Below are 16,115 nucleotides of genomic sequence, written 5' to 3' on the forward strand. Positions count from 1 at the left end.
CAAAACGCACGCGCTCCACGCAATAATACGCGCACACACACGCAACACACCAATTACACTACCACATGCAAACATACTCACTACACTTACAAAATTTACTTAAAACGCAGGGATATTGAGACTTTAAAATCTTAGAGTTCATTAGTTGAACTTAAAGCTCAGCAGCAATTCGAGCTGCTTCAGTTTTCTTTGTAATCATTTTTTTATTTTTCAAAACACATCATTCAATCGTACATTTTTTCTCATTTTTACGCTCCGCACATACCGTTTCACTCATAAAATTTCTTGAAATCCACTCAACACACCATCACTACTCGCACTACTCACAGGCTACAACAACACTTGCCTCGAAAATATCGAATTCACGTGCCAAAATGGCGATTGCATACCGATCGAGAGCGTTTGCGACGGCACTGCCGATTGTACGCGCCGCGAAGACGAAGACTACAATTTGTGCACCTGCAGCAGCGACAAGGTAAGTTGAATGTTATTGGATAAGTCGCGCTCTGCCTCATACTCTCTCTCTCTCTCTTGCTCGCTCCCTCATGCAGTTTAACGCATGCGTGAGTCAGTGAGATTGAGTATGAGTGAGAGCGCTAGCTCAAGCTGGCAAGAAACGCGCGCACGTGCATTGGGCAAACATTAGCGCCATTAAGTGAAAATTTAAACTTTTACAAAAATTTGGCATGCATTATTTATAATAAACTGTTATTGAATGCATGTAGTGGAAATGTTTGCGCGGCGGCGGTTGCATACCAAAAACGCAAGTCTGCGATGGCAAACGGCAGTGCAAGGATGGCAGCGACGAGAGTATTTGCCGTAAGTATTTTTAATGATATACAGANTTTTTTTTTTTAGTGTACATACCTATGTATGTATGTATATATGATGTATGTTTATTGAGAATTTTAAAATAATTTTTAATATTTTTGTATGAAAATTATAGTTTGCATGCGCATGACTGATTACTGTATTACTATAAACCAAAGTATTTTAGGCAGTGTACTTTGTCCCCAAACTAGAACTTAGTAGTGACTTAACCTTACTTAGTTAATTAAATGTTAATTTTTTCAGTATATACTCACAAATACCTAAATTTGATTTAACAAACGAACTAATCTAGTTTATTAACACTGAAGTAAAAAATGATAACTTTATTTAACTTTTAAGCGATAATGTTAATGTGTAGAATTATCTACTGTATCCGAATATATTTTATATTTATCCGGATCCTGGAGATTAGTGTACATGATAATCAAATAGAATGATATCCAAGTTGTTGAGATTCTTCACTTTTTCTGATCTATATAACCGAAAAATTCTTGGTCAATATTTTCGGCATACATATGTACATATACCTATAAGTTTAAGCCAGGGACCCGGACTTTTAAAACTTGTATAATAAAAGTCATTAAAAAATATTCCCGAACTTTTATTTTTTTAGTCCAGTAATAACAGTTAAGCTTGGCCAAATACTTTTTTAGGTCGACACAAGAGTCGTTTCCTTATAATAAACCAACCGCTTAGACAAATTAAACATATTTGGTATCAAATGAAAGCTTTCAAACTTAAATATCTAAACAAACATCATACCCATTTAAAAAATATTCCAATTAAAAATGTTTTCTAATTACCAAACAACAAATCTTGAGTCAGGTATATGAATTACTTTTGTATTAAATTATAAAAAATGTATATAAATAGTTGGCAACCTTTGTTTAAATTTTTCTATTTGTCTATTTCATTCCGCTTGCATTTGATACCAAATTTGTTAAATTTGGATAAGGGGTTTGTTTATAATTAGGAAGGACTTTTATTCCGGCCTTAAACAAAATTTTGCCAAGTTTAGTTGGGATCAAGTGAACATTGGTAACTTTCTTGTACGACAATATTTTGGCCCAGGCTTATATAGCATCGAAATAAAAAAACTGTTGTTTTCGGTCCCTGGTTTATGCAAGTAAAGGCCGTTTTCTCAAGTAGCTTTTAAAATGTATCTGCCCTTTAAACACAAATTTTGTTCTCAAACAATTTATTTAAGGGGCAGGGGAATTTTAAAAGCCGCTTGCGAAAAAGCCCCTGAACCATTTTATTCGCCTTTGAATCCTGCTGGCGATTACCTTATAACCTCTCCGTACAGACACGGGATATTTTATTTTTTATCCTCTTTCCCTTTATTTAATCCTCATCAACTTCTTGCTGAATTTTAGTCTCTATTCCACGGTTGTAAAATTTTGTATGTATTGTATCACTTTGCAATAACTTAACTACACACTTTATTTGCTCACTTTCACACCACAGCTATTCGTACTGCCACTAAGTTCAATCACTTGCTCGCATATTCACTAATTTATGCCCGCACTCGCTCATACACTCACTCCTCCGCTGCTTGACTCGCTCACTCATTCACTTACTCACTCGTATGCTCACTGGGTCGCTCTTTATTGTTTCACTTTCATATGTGTGGTTGTTATCCTTCATGTCACCATAACTCATTAACATCTTTTCACTATTTTTCCATTTCACTACTCATTTTGTTTTACTCATTCATTTATTATAGATTTTCATGCTAAGTATAATAAGACGCGCATTGCCAATGAATGCCTAAGCTTTCAATATCAATGCGCCGATGATATCTGCATTTCGGGCTACAAGCGTTGTAACGGCATTACCGATTGCGTTGATGGTTCCGATGAAATAAATTGCCCGTTGAATTACGATGATGCAAATTACGGTATAATCTGACTTTTCCAAATTTTCTAACTACAAAATTGAACCCTAACCGAAAAAAAAAAAATTATACCAATTTTTGTAAAAAGAAAAATTAACGCTTAACCCAGCATTTTATGCAAAAATCAGGCATTAGACCCAACAGCACAAATGATTGGTTCTTTTCTGAAAGTGGTTTAATTAAGGCCACAATGCACCAAAGCCCCGAGCCCAACGCTAAACTGATCGGAAGTGTTTTCGCTTCCTTTCTTTCTTAAACAAAAAAAAAACTAAGAAAAGCATGTTTTCAGTAATTTTTTTATCTCTTCGCATACATATCTTTTTTCATATCAATTATCACACTCGCACACCGTCACACATGAAACACACCACAACATTATTCTGCGACTCGCTCTCGGTTTTGTTTTGCCGCGCGTCAGATTTCGAACCGGATCCAGCGCTCAGTGAATGCGATATTTATGAATTCGAATGCGACTACTCGCAGTGCATACCGATCGATAAGCGCTGCGACGGTTATCCGGATTGCAATGATGAGACTGATGAATACGATTGCCCGCCGTTTACAGGTAAAGCTCCATAGGTCTACACAAGCTGGAGAATTTCGACTACCATGCACTGTGAAAACAATGAGCACATTTAACTACTCACCAAAAAGAGAAGGAAAAAATATTGAAAAATTTCAATGTCTAGTGTTTGACTCTAATTAGTTTGAATTCAAAATAACAACAACTTTTACCCGACTCGAGTGACAATCATTGGCTTTAGTGGGTATTATTTACGCCACTCAAAAAAATCGTTTCAAAAAAGTACATAATTTAATCCACTAAAACCCAAATTTCGAATTCAACTTCAACTTTAAACTCATAAAATTCGTACTATTTTTTTTCTTTTTTGATCAAGTTAAGTTTTTTTGTAAATATTCACATAAAATTCATAAAAAGTAGAATGGCCTTATTCATAAAAAGTTAAGTAGATTTTAAAAACTTTATCAAGTGACATTTTCATAAAAGTTGTCAATTTATAACGCATTTTAAGTCTTCTTAATTTTTTATGAATTTGAGTGCAAAAATTTTTAAAGTTCCCATCCTCCCAAAATGCATGCATTTTTTTATTAACAGACCCATAGTTATAATTTTTATTTTAGTTTTATTATTTTTTTCACTTTCATTCTTAACAAAATTGCATTCATTCATACCTTCACAGAGCATTGCCATGACAACGAATTCGAATGCGATCAGAATTATTGCATACTCCGCGATCAACAATGTAACGGTGTTGCCAATTGCAATGATGGAACCGACGAGCAAAATTGCACTCACTGTCGCGATAATGCTTTTCTGTAAGCGTTTGATTTTAATTAATGCGCTGCAATGTTTCATGGATAACGCTGAAAAATACATAGGCAGTTTTCGCATAATGACTGTCTTCTACTTAAAAGCACTTAAATCTTTCAAGAGCTTGAAAATCGTTAACCTCTATATTTATCAGAGCTTTCACCAAAATATTTAAAATATGCAGTCCAGTCTCTAGTTACACTTTATAACCATAAAAATTAAAGCATCCGAGAATGTTTTTCTTACATATATTTTAAGCTTCCACAAAATCAAAAAAATGCAATAAATAGTAGAAGAAAGTTGTAAAAAATTTCGGATTATAAAAAGCTCCAATTGAAATAGGAAACCTCATAGCTACCTTTATAGATTTCGTAAATTAAGGTTGTATAAGCTTTACCGATTCCCTTTAAAAGCTAATCTACATTTATTTACTCGTGTACTTTCACACACTGTACAATGAACGGCATGTAGTCTGATTCAGACAAAAAGAAAAACTTTCGCACTTAACATAAGCTTTCGCAAGTGCCTTCACTCAAAATCATACATAAAGTCCCCATATAACCTTTTAAGTTGACTTAATCGCGAGCTTTCACCATTACGACAAGCTTTCACATAAGCTTTCACCAAAATTCGTTGAAAAAATCTTAGCTAACTCAGTAAATCCATGAAATATTGCATGCCAGCTCCCGAAAAAAATAAGTTTCGTAAACAATTTTAAATGTTTCAACATCTCAACGTCTTTTAAACGCGCCACATCACCGTCACAACACCACATACCATAACTCTTACGAAAAAAATACATCACATCACATCAACACATTCACCACACAACTTGAAAACCATCTCATCAACACAATTACATACACGCCTACATGCCAATTGTGACAACAAAAAAATGTTACTTTTGTAACTGTCGTGCAGCTGCAACACTGGCGAATGCATTTTGCCTAAACTGCGATGCAATGGCCAGGCCGATTGCGTCGATGCCAGCGATGAGTTAAACTGCGGTAAGTGTTCAGCGTGAGTGACTCCTCGCCACCAGGTTCAGGCTGGGTCAGAAAACCCCACTCGGTATTTTGGTACAGCGACAAAAAAAAACAAGCTTTTTAAGTGTAGCTTTTGCAAAAACTATTTCCGGCGTTTCTTCTTGGCAGTAGTACAGTTTGAATTTCTTACAAAAGAATGTATACAAATTCTATAAGCGAATCACTCCCCGCCTCTTCTTTCCGCTTGCTTGTCCACACAAGTTTTTGCTTTGCATGCGATTCCTGCAATTTTAATGGGCATCCATTTCGCTATATCCATTAGCTTGTCAATTAATTTAGTTATACGTACGTAGTAGGTTTTAGTCTCAATATTTTCCTCTCCGTTTCTTATTTTACAAATCAATTATTGCACAACAATTTTTCTTGTACTCGTAAAACAATTTCATTCGATTTATGCAAACGCAACGCACACACATCGAATAACAACCACCACTACCACTTCATCTGTAAAATTTTTGAAATATTTGTTGATAATACTGCCATGCAACAGCACGACCGGGCAATGCGCGACCACCACCACCACCGCCAGCGCCGGCGCCAACAACACCAACGAGGATCGACTGCCCGCCACTGCAATTCCGCTGCAACGGCACCTGCGTCGACTGGAGTCTGCAATGTGACGGCAAAGTCGACTGCGACGACGAGTTCGACGAACGCGATTGCGATGGTAAAGAAGTGGCTTTAAAAGTGACTATCTCGAAAAAATTTAATGGTCAAAATTGCTATGCACCTAAGCTTCCAAAGCTCTACTAATTCTTTAGAACTTTTGCGAAATTACCTAATTCCTTGCTTTTTGGATACGGCTATCATATTTGCCCCTAATTTCGCCACCCCCTCCCCCCTAACCGAAGTGGAACCTGATTCCCGTATTCTTCCAAATAAACTTAAAATTTTTCATTTTGCCCACTACATTGATTGTCTCTCGTGAGCTTTTAAAATCTCCTAAAAATACTTGCGACCCCAAGGGCTTCCAAATTTCTTCAGAACAAAAAACTATGTTTTGACTTTCAGCTAAAAATCTATTTGAAACCTTGGCTTTCACGGGTATTCTTAAATAAATATTGTACAGTTTTAAAAATCTCATAATCATTATTTCTCGATCAACCAAAATTTTCTTTTTCAAAAATGGTGGCGGCTAGCTAGAGGATCCATAGATCCATATAAGATCTTTGGAAAGCTTATAAAAGCTTTGCCTTCCGGCAAAGTTTCGAACATAACTTATCTGAAGGTACTTGAGGCTTTAAATTCTCCAGCGATAAGTTAAAGGGCAAATGTTAGACATTTATTAAAGCTTTTTTTTAAATAAAAATTTAATTTGCAATGAAATGATACCTAAGTTTACCTGAGTTATTTGCAAGAGATTTGATTAAATTTCGGATAAGCAGTGTTTCGAGCTTTCAGATAGAGTTTCCAAATAGAATTAGCTGTCAACGCAGCTTTAATAATAAAAAGTCCAGCATTTGCAAAAACAAAACAGAACAAAAGTTCGAATATTTTAAAAAGCTTTTCAGGGCTTTAGGAACTCATATCCTAAAGAGCTTTCGTAAATGAGAGCTGGCCACTTTATAGTCACGAAGTTTTTTTGAGCTGCATAAATAAATGCACATCAATGACGACAGGACGGAGCTTTTGTACCGCATTTAAATTCTAAAGCAAGCTTGAAAAAGCTTTAGTTGCTAACTAACTTGCTCTCGCCAAGAAGAAAGCTTCTTCTCGCGAACTTGGCAGTAAATTCAATAGCTAAAATCTTCCTTGTTATCTGAAGATTTTCATTGCAATTTTATAACTCTCCTCAGCCACTACATTTGCATTAATTACGCTTTTCTATGGTCAGTTTGAAAAAAGCGTAAAAGCCCACGAAGGATAATAAAAGTTGTGAAAGAGCTTCCGCAAACCAACTTCAGAGCTTCCGAAAAAAGTGCCCTGAGTTATGCCTACCACGTGGATCCTTCCTCTCTCTCTCTCCTCCACTTCTTCCATTAACATGTCATTTTCTGCCGTTCATTTAAACTTTTTCATTTCATTTATGTTTAGTATTTATGTGCATACATATTTTTTAAATACTTTGTTTATTTGTTCTTTTGTTTGTTCAATTTCATATAAACCAACGCACATCACGTAATCACCTGTGGCCATTTTAAAAATTTATTTGTTTTTGTTTCGCATTTATCTCTGTGTTATCTGTGTTTCTGTGTGGAAATATGGTCTTTGTACAAAAAAAAAACTGCTAACAAAATTCATCAAACGCAATCACCAACAACATTCAATATAACAACACAACAACAAACATATGCACAATGTACAGTACATGAGAACGAAATAACATTGCCCATATCGAATAGGACTTGCCTCTCCTACCAGTGGCAATGCGACAACGCTCAGTGCATTAACAAAGATTATCTCTGCGACGGGCACGAGGATTGCACCGACGGATCAGATGAGACACGCAGACAGTGCCGAAAAGAGGGTAACAAAAAGTAGAAAAATAAATACCACTTTTTTATTAACGAAATCGCTCGAGGAAAATTTTGGCCGATAAAATACTTTGGAAAAACTTCCTTACTTAAATTAGTCGCTCTCCATGTCAGCTGTCCGCAAACACTATTACGTTTTTCTACTAAAATTAATTATTTTTGTAACTTTGAAGCCCATCTAATATAAAGTATATTTTGTATATGTTTATGTAGATATCTATGTATATTATGTTACCAGTGTTGCCACCTGCAATCATTAATCAAAACTGTTTCACTTGCAGCTCATTTCATTCAGCCGATATTAACTACTAATTCAAGACATTTTGCATTTATTTCTTTCCGATTCTCTTGCGATCGCTCGCTCGCTCTCTCTCCTCCTCCTCCTTCTGCTTGCTTGCATCGCTTCATCATGTTCTCAATCGTGTTTCACCATAATTTCCACCACTGGCTGCGCTTTTGATCATCACTTCATACCGGTAGAAGCCATTCGTCACTCACCCGAAGACTGTTCGTCGGATCAATTCTTCTGCGACGATGAGTGTCGTCACGGATCGATACGTTGTAACGGTTATAGCGATTGTACCGACGGCAGCGATGAGATAAACTGTTTGTCCTATCCACCAACACGACGACCGGTGCCCATCTACCCATGCCCCATACATACCTGCCCGAATGGCAAATGCTACTCGGAGAGCGAACGTTGCGATGGTTCGCGCGACTGCGACGATGGCGCTGATGAGGCAAATTGTAAGTGGACGCTGTTACCGAGCGCGAGTGTGTTTTTAAGGGGACCTGAGTCCGTGAGGAAATTCTTAAGCTACGTTTAGAGCTATCGTATGCACCAAATTTAAAATAGTTTTTCTTTGCTATTTACGAGATGAAGAAAGCACTTAAATTGGAATCGTATTACTTATATTGATTGGTGTTCAGCAAAAAAACAAGTATGCAAATGAAGTCGAAAGAAAATAGCGAGAGGACTTAGGCAAGGTTCAGTGGAAAAGAGTTTGAAAAGGGATTTGGGAAATATTCTGATATCCGAAAATTAAGAAAAGCCGAATAAATAATACCCAAAATTATTAAAACAAATTATCTCAAGATAGACTATTTCATTGGGTTCACAAACAATATTTTAACGATTAACTAGCCATAGACTTAGTTTGAGATCTTAGTTTTCAAGGCAAACTACTTATTTTTCAATTCAAAGTCAAGCCGTTTAACGTCACTTGAGTTTTTTAATAAAATTCCACAGATAAATACCATCAAGAGTACAAATCCGGATGCGAATATTTACTATATATACGATAAGTGGAACCATTATTTGTATCGGTAAATTTGTTAGTAAAAATCGATAATTATGTTTATCGACAAGAATTTAAAAAATAATGCAGCTGAATTATACTTTAGGAATGACTATTTAGATAACATTAGAGGCTTGTAGCAAATAAGGCATTGAAGTGAATTTTGAAATACTTAACCTCGAAGATAAATATTTAATTCGGAAAAATTTCAAATCAGTACAGAATTCGCGGGAGTTCCGACACGATTTACTGAAAACAGCTTTAGAACATTTTTCATTACGTCAATTAACTTCAGAGACTACTTTAAATGGTTTGAATTATTTTTAGGTTAGATTAGATAAAATTAGGAGGTTTTCAGGTTAGGTTATTTTGAATCAGGTCAAAACAAGTTGAGTTAAGCTCGACTCGGCCAACATCAGTAGTTCTAAACAATAGTCTCAACTTGATCAGAAATAGGGTCAATACAAATAGTCTTGAACTAAGAAATAAACACAGCGCCACAACAGACAAGCATTTTTCTGCAGTGTACAAATGTGTTTAACCGACTTCATTTGCATTACCAAATTCCAAATTTCACCTCGCAGCACTTAAATTATATGCATTTATGTATTTATAAGCACATCATTTTATTTCATTTCTACATTTTTATGTATGTAGAAGGCTTTTTCGTTATTTTACAAGCACATTGTGATAAATAAGCTCTATCACCTACATATTGTTAAAAACAAAAAATGTTATGTCTATTGAATCTAGCTGCCTAATCGTCTCAAAATTAAGAAAGATTTAAGAGTGAAAATTAAAAAATTAGTTAATAGCAATTTTGTAATTTTTGTAAAAAATATTTAACCAGTAGCAGTTCAAGATATGAAAAATATATTTAATACAAACTCAAATAAAAAAAAATCGAATTTCAACTCATAAACCTTTCTAGATTTTTTGCTGCTCACGTTCGTTTACACTTTTAATAGCGCATTTCATTTATTTATGCTTCTTTCTGCAACATTAGAAATTTTTTTGCAACTTTTCTTATGCAATTCAAAAATTACTTTAATCCTCTGTAAGGCACCACCTGCAAGGAAAATGAGTTTCTCTGCTTTGATCGTCAGTACTGCATTAATGAGACGCAACATTGCGATGGATACTACGATTGCAAAGATTTCTCAGATGAGCAAAATTGCATTGGTTAATACAAAGCATTACTTTTGACTTAAATTTTGTTGGAATTTTCATAGCTAGTCTTTTTGATATTCTCGTCGTTGATGATTGATTTTGTTACATTCTTAGTCTATATGATTTAAGAAATATTTTTTAAGGTTATTTTTAATTTTATAAGATTCTACATTACCTTTAAGCTATGTACTTTTTAATTTAAACGCGGTTAAGTTTAGAAAAAAAAACCTATTTTTAGGCGCATGCAAACTCCAATTTTTGTTTCAACCCAACAAAAACCCTTATTACTTTACCTCCTCTCAGCACCTTACCCCAGCGCACGCTTTTTTATTTTTCCCCTTTGCCTATATGTATGTGCATATGTATTTAGCAATTTGTTTTTTAAGTCTACTCTTACCAACGTGTTATCCCTACCCATCCAGCAATTGTGCTTCCCACCACCATTTAAACTGAAAATAATTTCTTTCTCACTTTTTTCCATTCACTTTGCATCCCAAAAGGCTGTGCTGCCAATCAGTTCCGCTGCCGCAATGGCGATTGTGTCTCTGGCAGCGCTCATTGCAATGGTTACCGTGACTGTCGTGACGGCTCGGACGAAGAAGACTGTTCGGAGCCCAACTACGACGTGGGACGCACTTGCTCGGTTTCGCAGTTCCGTTGCAACAACGGACAGTGTATCAATGCGGCGGCGCGTTGTGATGGCTATACCGATTGTGCAGACAGCTCAGATGAACTTTCGTGCAGTGAGTATAAAAATTAAAAATCAAAGCTTTTTACACTACATTTTCATCTCAACTTGCTCATGCCTTCATACACATACACTCACTCATACACTTTCGAAAATCGCATATTCGACTCTTAGAATATCTGCGCGAACCTCAACTCGAATTTGAAGGAATCAGTAAAGCTTGCGGTCCGCTAATGTTCCGTTGTGAGAACGGTCCCTGCATACGCAATGCCTTGCGTTGTAACGGTGTTGTCGATTGTCCGCTCGATATTAGCGATGAGTTGGACTGCAGTCCGAGCTCCAATGAGATTGAGCGTAAGTTTCGTTTGAGTAGGTTTAGTAGAAAAAGACTAACAAACGCACGAGAAGCAGGTGGCAGTAGAAAAATGTATTACAAAGGAAAGATTTGAATTGGAATGGTGGGGGTTGAATTTTCAACTCTAAGACTAATAGCCAATAGGCCGCACTCTGCTGTGGTGACCGCCAGCACTGGAAATAAACCCACTCCGAAAACCAGACTAAGAAAAAAATTAAAAAGAACTCTGCAATATCACTCGAATCACTCCCACACTCACTCTACTACTCAATCAACATATAGTTAAATGCTCACACTACTTACTCACTCATTAGGCCTCACGTATATAAAGTGAGCTTAAGCTCTTACTCGATTTTCAGTACAAATGCTTGTGCCAGTGCGAAAATTAGGTCTGAGGTTAAGCTCATTTTTTATGCACGAGACCCATTGCCCTACTCTAAGACTCAATTTTAGCCACTCACCTCCTCTTGTACTCACTATCAAGCTTCCTCAATCCTGCCTCACTCACACTACTACTCAGTTTTTTACTCAATGAAACCTTCATCCCTACACCCTCTCCTACTTGCTTACTCATTGGTTTACTATATCACTCAATTTTAGTCACTCACTTCCCCTTCTACTCACTCACATGCTCATTATCGTACTCCTCAATCATTCACCTCTCTTATTCACCTACTCACTCGTTATTTAACCGTCCTATTCCCTCACTCCTCCTGCACTCACTCCCTCTCTAACTCTCTCACTCTTGAGAAACATACTTTCCTTAAACAATTTTTTACGTGCTTCAACATCTTTTATAATTAATTCTAACTCATTTCTCACAGGAGTTCCTGACACATCATCAAACCCACAACTGAACCTGAAGACCTACCCTGACAGCCAAATCATCAAAGAAAGTAAGTACCCTAACTGCCGTTTGTGCAAAATGACTACTTTTTCAACATTTACTGCTCATAAGAAATTTCTTCAAAAATCGAAGTGTCGCTGGCGGGAAGGTTCCCCAACTACAGGCGAAAGTTCGATGCTGGAAACCTTCCCGGTAACGACACCTTCCACTTTACTGTATACTGCGTTCATTTAGCTTTGAAATAACTTTGATTTTTTATGCTATATTCCGCTTCTATTCCCCTAATTCGTACTTAATTAAAAAAAATATATAAAAACAAATCTACACAGGATATATTAAGGAGGGTAAGTCGGTTATTTATTTCTTTCAAATACTCATTTTGTATGAGTTCCTCTCTCCGAGTGCCCATCGCACGAAAAAGCAACCTCAATGGAATGCAAATGCACTCGATTTGTTGTAAATACAATTTTATACACCCATATACTTCATATATGTACATATATGAGCTATCTTTAATCGCCTACCCCAAAAATGCAACGCTATTCCCGAACTTAATAATCGTTACACCCAAAAAATATACTCCCACTTTGTATGATATCAAAAATATATGAAATCAACACAATCGCACCGAATGCCAAACACCTTCTCGCCTTCGCCTAGCAAATCTAGTTTCCTAATATCTCTCTCATTTACGCGCTTCGTTTAGGTCGTGAAGTCATCTTCCGTTGTCGTGACGAAGGTCCAGTTCGCGCTCGTGTCAAGTGGACCCGCCCTGGTGGTCGGCCGCTTCCAATCGGCTCGCGTGATAACGGGGACGGCCGTCTGGAGATCCCGAACATTCGCGTAAGTACCGAAATATTTATAACTTCTACTTTTATTAGAGTTTTTTGGTGCGTAATTAATTTCATTTTATTTTCTCTAAAGGTTGAGGACTCTGGTCAGTACATCTGTGAAGCTGCTGGCTATCCGCGCCATGTGTCTGGACAGCAAGTCACCGTACATCTGACCGTCGAGAAATGTAAGTAACTTTGGCTCGTAGTATTTTATCTTGTATCGCAATGAAAAGTAATTTTGAAATCCCCTACTAACAAACGGACGCAGCGTGGAATGATAACAAATACCACAGCTCCTCCCATAAAATCAAATACGGCACTGTGCCACACATAGGTCCAGAATTTTTCGGACTAGGTATACTCAAGTCTTTACTGAATATTTTCAATAGCAAGCCATTCTCAATTTTATCAATGTTTTTTCGCACTAACCCTTATATTTCTTAAAATGGACTAAACGTTCCAAAATATTGCGCCCGGTAAAAATAAATCCCACATTATTTACTTGTCGAGCAAACTGATAAAACTAACTATCTCTCTCACACCACCCTCACAGCCAACCCTATCAACGATCGCCCGCCCACAGCTTGCCGCGCCAACCAAGCTACCTGCCGCAACAACGAATGTATTGACAAGTCGCAGATCTGTGACGGCATTCCGCACTGCTCGGACGGCTCCGATGAGGAAAGCTGTAGCCACGGTCTCAAGTGCCAGCCCAATCAGTTCATGTGCCGCAACTCGCGCTGTATCGACCGCATCTGGCGTTGTGACGGAGAAGACGATTGCTTCGACAACTCCGATGAAGACAGCTGTGATCCCGAACCCAGTGGCGCGCCTTGTCGCTACGACGAGTTCCAGTGCCGCAGCGGTCATTGCATTCCAAAGAACTTCCAGTGCGACGATACGAATGATTGTATCGATGGCACCGATGAAATCGGTTGCAGTAAGTCCATGATACGTACACGATTTAATGCATTTAATAACCTTACTTTTTTTTAGTGGCCCCTGCGCCAATTCGCCCACCACCGCCACATATTCGTCTGCAACAAGGCGAGCCATTGAATCTCACCTGCGTGGGCACCGGTGTGCCAGTGCCACTGATCGTCTGGCGTCTAAACTGGGGTCACGTTCCCGAGAAGTGTACCTCTAAGAGCTATGCCGGTACGGGTACGCTCTACTGCCCCAACATGGATACCCAGGATCAAGGTGCCTACTCCTGCGAAATACTCAACTCGAAGGGACGCAACTTCGTTACACCAGATACCCAGGTGACCGTTGATGCACCATCCCGTGTGGATGTTTGCCCTGCTGGTTTCTTCAACATGCTTGCCCGCCGCCAGGACGAATGTATCAGCTGCTTCTGCTTCGGTATTTCGAAGAACTGCAAGAGCGCTAATCTCTTCAACTTTGCCATCCAACCGCCAATCACATCGCACAAAGTCAAGAACGTTGAGTTGAACCCGTACAGCGATATTATCATCAACGATGTGGCGTCACCTAATATCCTCAGTCGCCATCACGGCGTGCAGTTCCGCGTATCCGATGTGGGCTACAACAGCCGCGAGCAGCCATACTTGGCGCTGCCAAACGACTACATGGGCAACCAACTGAAATCTTATGGCGGCTATCTGCGCTACGAGGTTAACTACATGGGCAACGGACGTGGCAACCAGGCACCGGATGTCATAATCACAGGCAACGGCTTTACGCTCACCCACCGCGCACGTAACCAACCAGAGCCGAACGTAAACAACAAGATCTCAGTGCCATTCAGCGCCGGCAACTGGTACAAGACGGACGGCCGTCGTGCCACACGCGAGGAGGTCATGATGGTTTTGGCTAATGTGGACAACATACTCATCCGCTTAAGCTACATCGACGCAACGGAACGAGAGGTGGAGCTTACCAACATCGTTATGGACTCAGCAGGGCTTGAAGATCAAGGCTTGGGCTCAACGTCACTGGTGGAGAAGTGTACCTGCCCACCCGGCTATGTAGGTGACTCCTGCGAATCGTGCGCGCCTGGCTATGTGCGTGAGAAATACGGACCTTGGCTGGGTCGCTGCGTGCCTTTTGTGCCGGAACCTTGCCAGCCTGGCACCTATGGTGACCCTGCTCGTGGCATACCATGCCGTCAATGTCCATGCCCACAAACTGGCGCCAACAACTTTGCGAACGGCTGTCAACTCAGCCCTGATGGCGACGTTACCTGCAACTGCTACGAGGGTTACACCGGCAGGCGCTGTGAGCTCTGCGCACCTGGCTACCAGGGTAACCCACTGATCCCAGGAGGCAGCTGCCATCGCATACCAGAGAGCACATGCAACGCCGAAGGCACTTACTATCCGCACCCGAACGGCACGTGCGAGTGCAAGCCGCTTGTGGTTGGCCCCCGTTGCGACACTTGCGCACCCGAATCCTTCCACTTGAACGCCTTCACCTACACCGGCTGCATTGAGTGCTTCTGCAGTGGCCTGACAAAGCAATGTTCCAGCAGCAGCTGGTACCGCGACCAGGTCTCTTCGAACTTCGGACGCTCACGCGCACCTCACGGCTTCAACCTTATTCGCGACTATGAAACCCAACAACCAACTCAAGTCAGCTTCCAACAGGCCAACAGTGCGCTACAATTCAGCCAACAATCAACCTCTGATCCGCTATATTGGAGCCTGCCAGCGCCATTCCTTGGTGACAAGATCACTGCCTATGGCGGCAAACTCTCCTACAATCTCAGCTACAACCCACTGCCAGGCGGGCTTATGTCCCGCAACAATGCACCCGACGTGGTTATCAAGAGTGTAAGTATTTGCTGGAGTAGTATGCTCTAGAGCTTTTTTAATACCTTTTCCACCTCTTGCAGGGTGAAGATTTGACAATCATTCACTACCGCAAAGCCGGCGTGAATCCCAACCAACCGAGCTCATACTCCGTGCCGATTATCGAAAGCGCATGGCAGCGTTCCGACGGGCAAGTAGTCAATCGCGAACACTTGTTGATGGCGCTTTCGAAAATCGATGCGATCTACATCAAGGCCACCTACACCACCAGCACAAAGGACGGGCAGTTAACACATGTCTCGTTGGATATTGCCACGCAGAACAACATTGGGACGCAGCGCGCCTTTGAAGTGGAAGAGTGCCGCTGCCCCATTGGCTATATTGGCTTGTCCTGCGAGCGCTGTGCACCTGGCTACAAACGGGATACTGAAGCCGGACTCTATTTGGGCGTTTGCGAGCCCTGCGAATGCAATGGTCATTCGAGTCAGTGTGATGCTGAAACCGGCGTTTGCTTGGTAAGTTTCTAATGCCTCTTTCGAGCAGAGAAATCAGATACATATTGTACCCAA

At 39.6% G+C, this 16,115-nt stretch overlaps 1 protein-coding gene across 1 annotated transcript in view; it reads left to right on the plus strand.

Moving 5' to 3' along the window:
• Window positions 1–289: 289 nt before the first annotated feature.
• Window positions 290–16,115, plus strand: part of trol (terribly reduced optic lobes) — a gene marked incomplete at its 5' end in the record, with an annotated part of 44,391 nt that continues 28,565 nt past the window's right edge. Inside the window, 16 exons of the mRNA XM_017619584.1 lie at window positions 290–475; window positions 726–819; window positions 2,558–2,731; window positions 3,147–3,293; window positions 3,931–4,066; window positions 4,983–5,068; window positions 5,598–5,774; window positions 7,413–7,574; window positions 8,062–8,328; window positions 10,550–10,792; window positions 11,917–11,988; window positions 12,646–12,782; window positions 12,864–12,957; window positions 13,326–13,712; window positions 13,769–15,567; window positions 15,630–16,061. Coding sequence (XP_017475073.1) covers window positions 290–475; window positions 726–819; window positions 2,558–2,731; window positions 3,147–3,293; window positions 3,931–4,066; window positions 4,983–5,068; window positions 5,598–5,774; window positions 7,413–7,574; window positions 8,062–8,328; window positions 10,550–10,792; window positions 11,917–11,988; window positions 12,646–12,782; window positions 12,864–12,957; window positions 13,326–13,712; window positions 13,769–15,567; window positions 15,630–16,061 — 4,593 coding nt within the window. The remainder of the gene's footprint in view (window positions 476–725; window positions 820–2,557; window positions 2,732–3,146; window positions 3,294–3,930; window positions 4,067–4,982; window positions 5,069–5,597; window positions 5,775–7,412; window positions 7,575–8,061; window positions 8,329–10,549; window positions 10,793–11,916; window positions 11,989–12,645; window positions 12,783–12,863; window positions 12,958–13,325; window positions 13,713–13,768; window positions 15,568–15,629; window positions 16,062–16,115) is intronic.

This window comes from Rhagoletis zephyria, unplaced genomic scaffold (genome assembly GCF_001687245.7).
Source record: "Rhagoletis zephyria isolate East Lansing unplaced genomic scaffold, Rhagoletis_zephyria_1.1 Rzeph_scaffold_01902, whole genome shotgun sequence".
NCBI classification, from domain to species: domain Eukaryota; kingdom Metazoa; phylum Arthropoda; class Insecta; order Diptera; family Tephritidae; genus Rhagoletis; species Rhagoletis zephyria.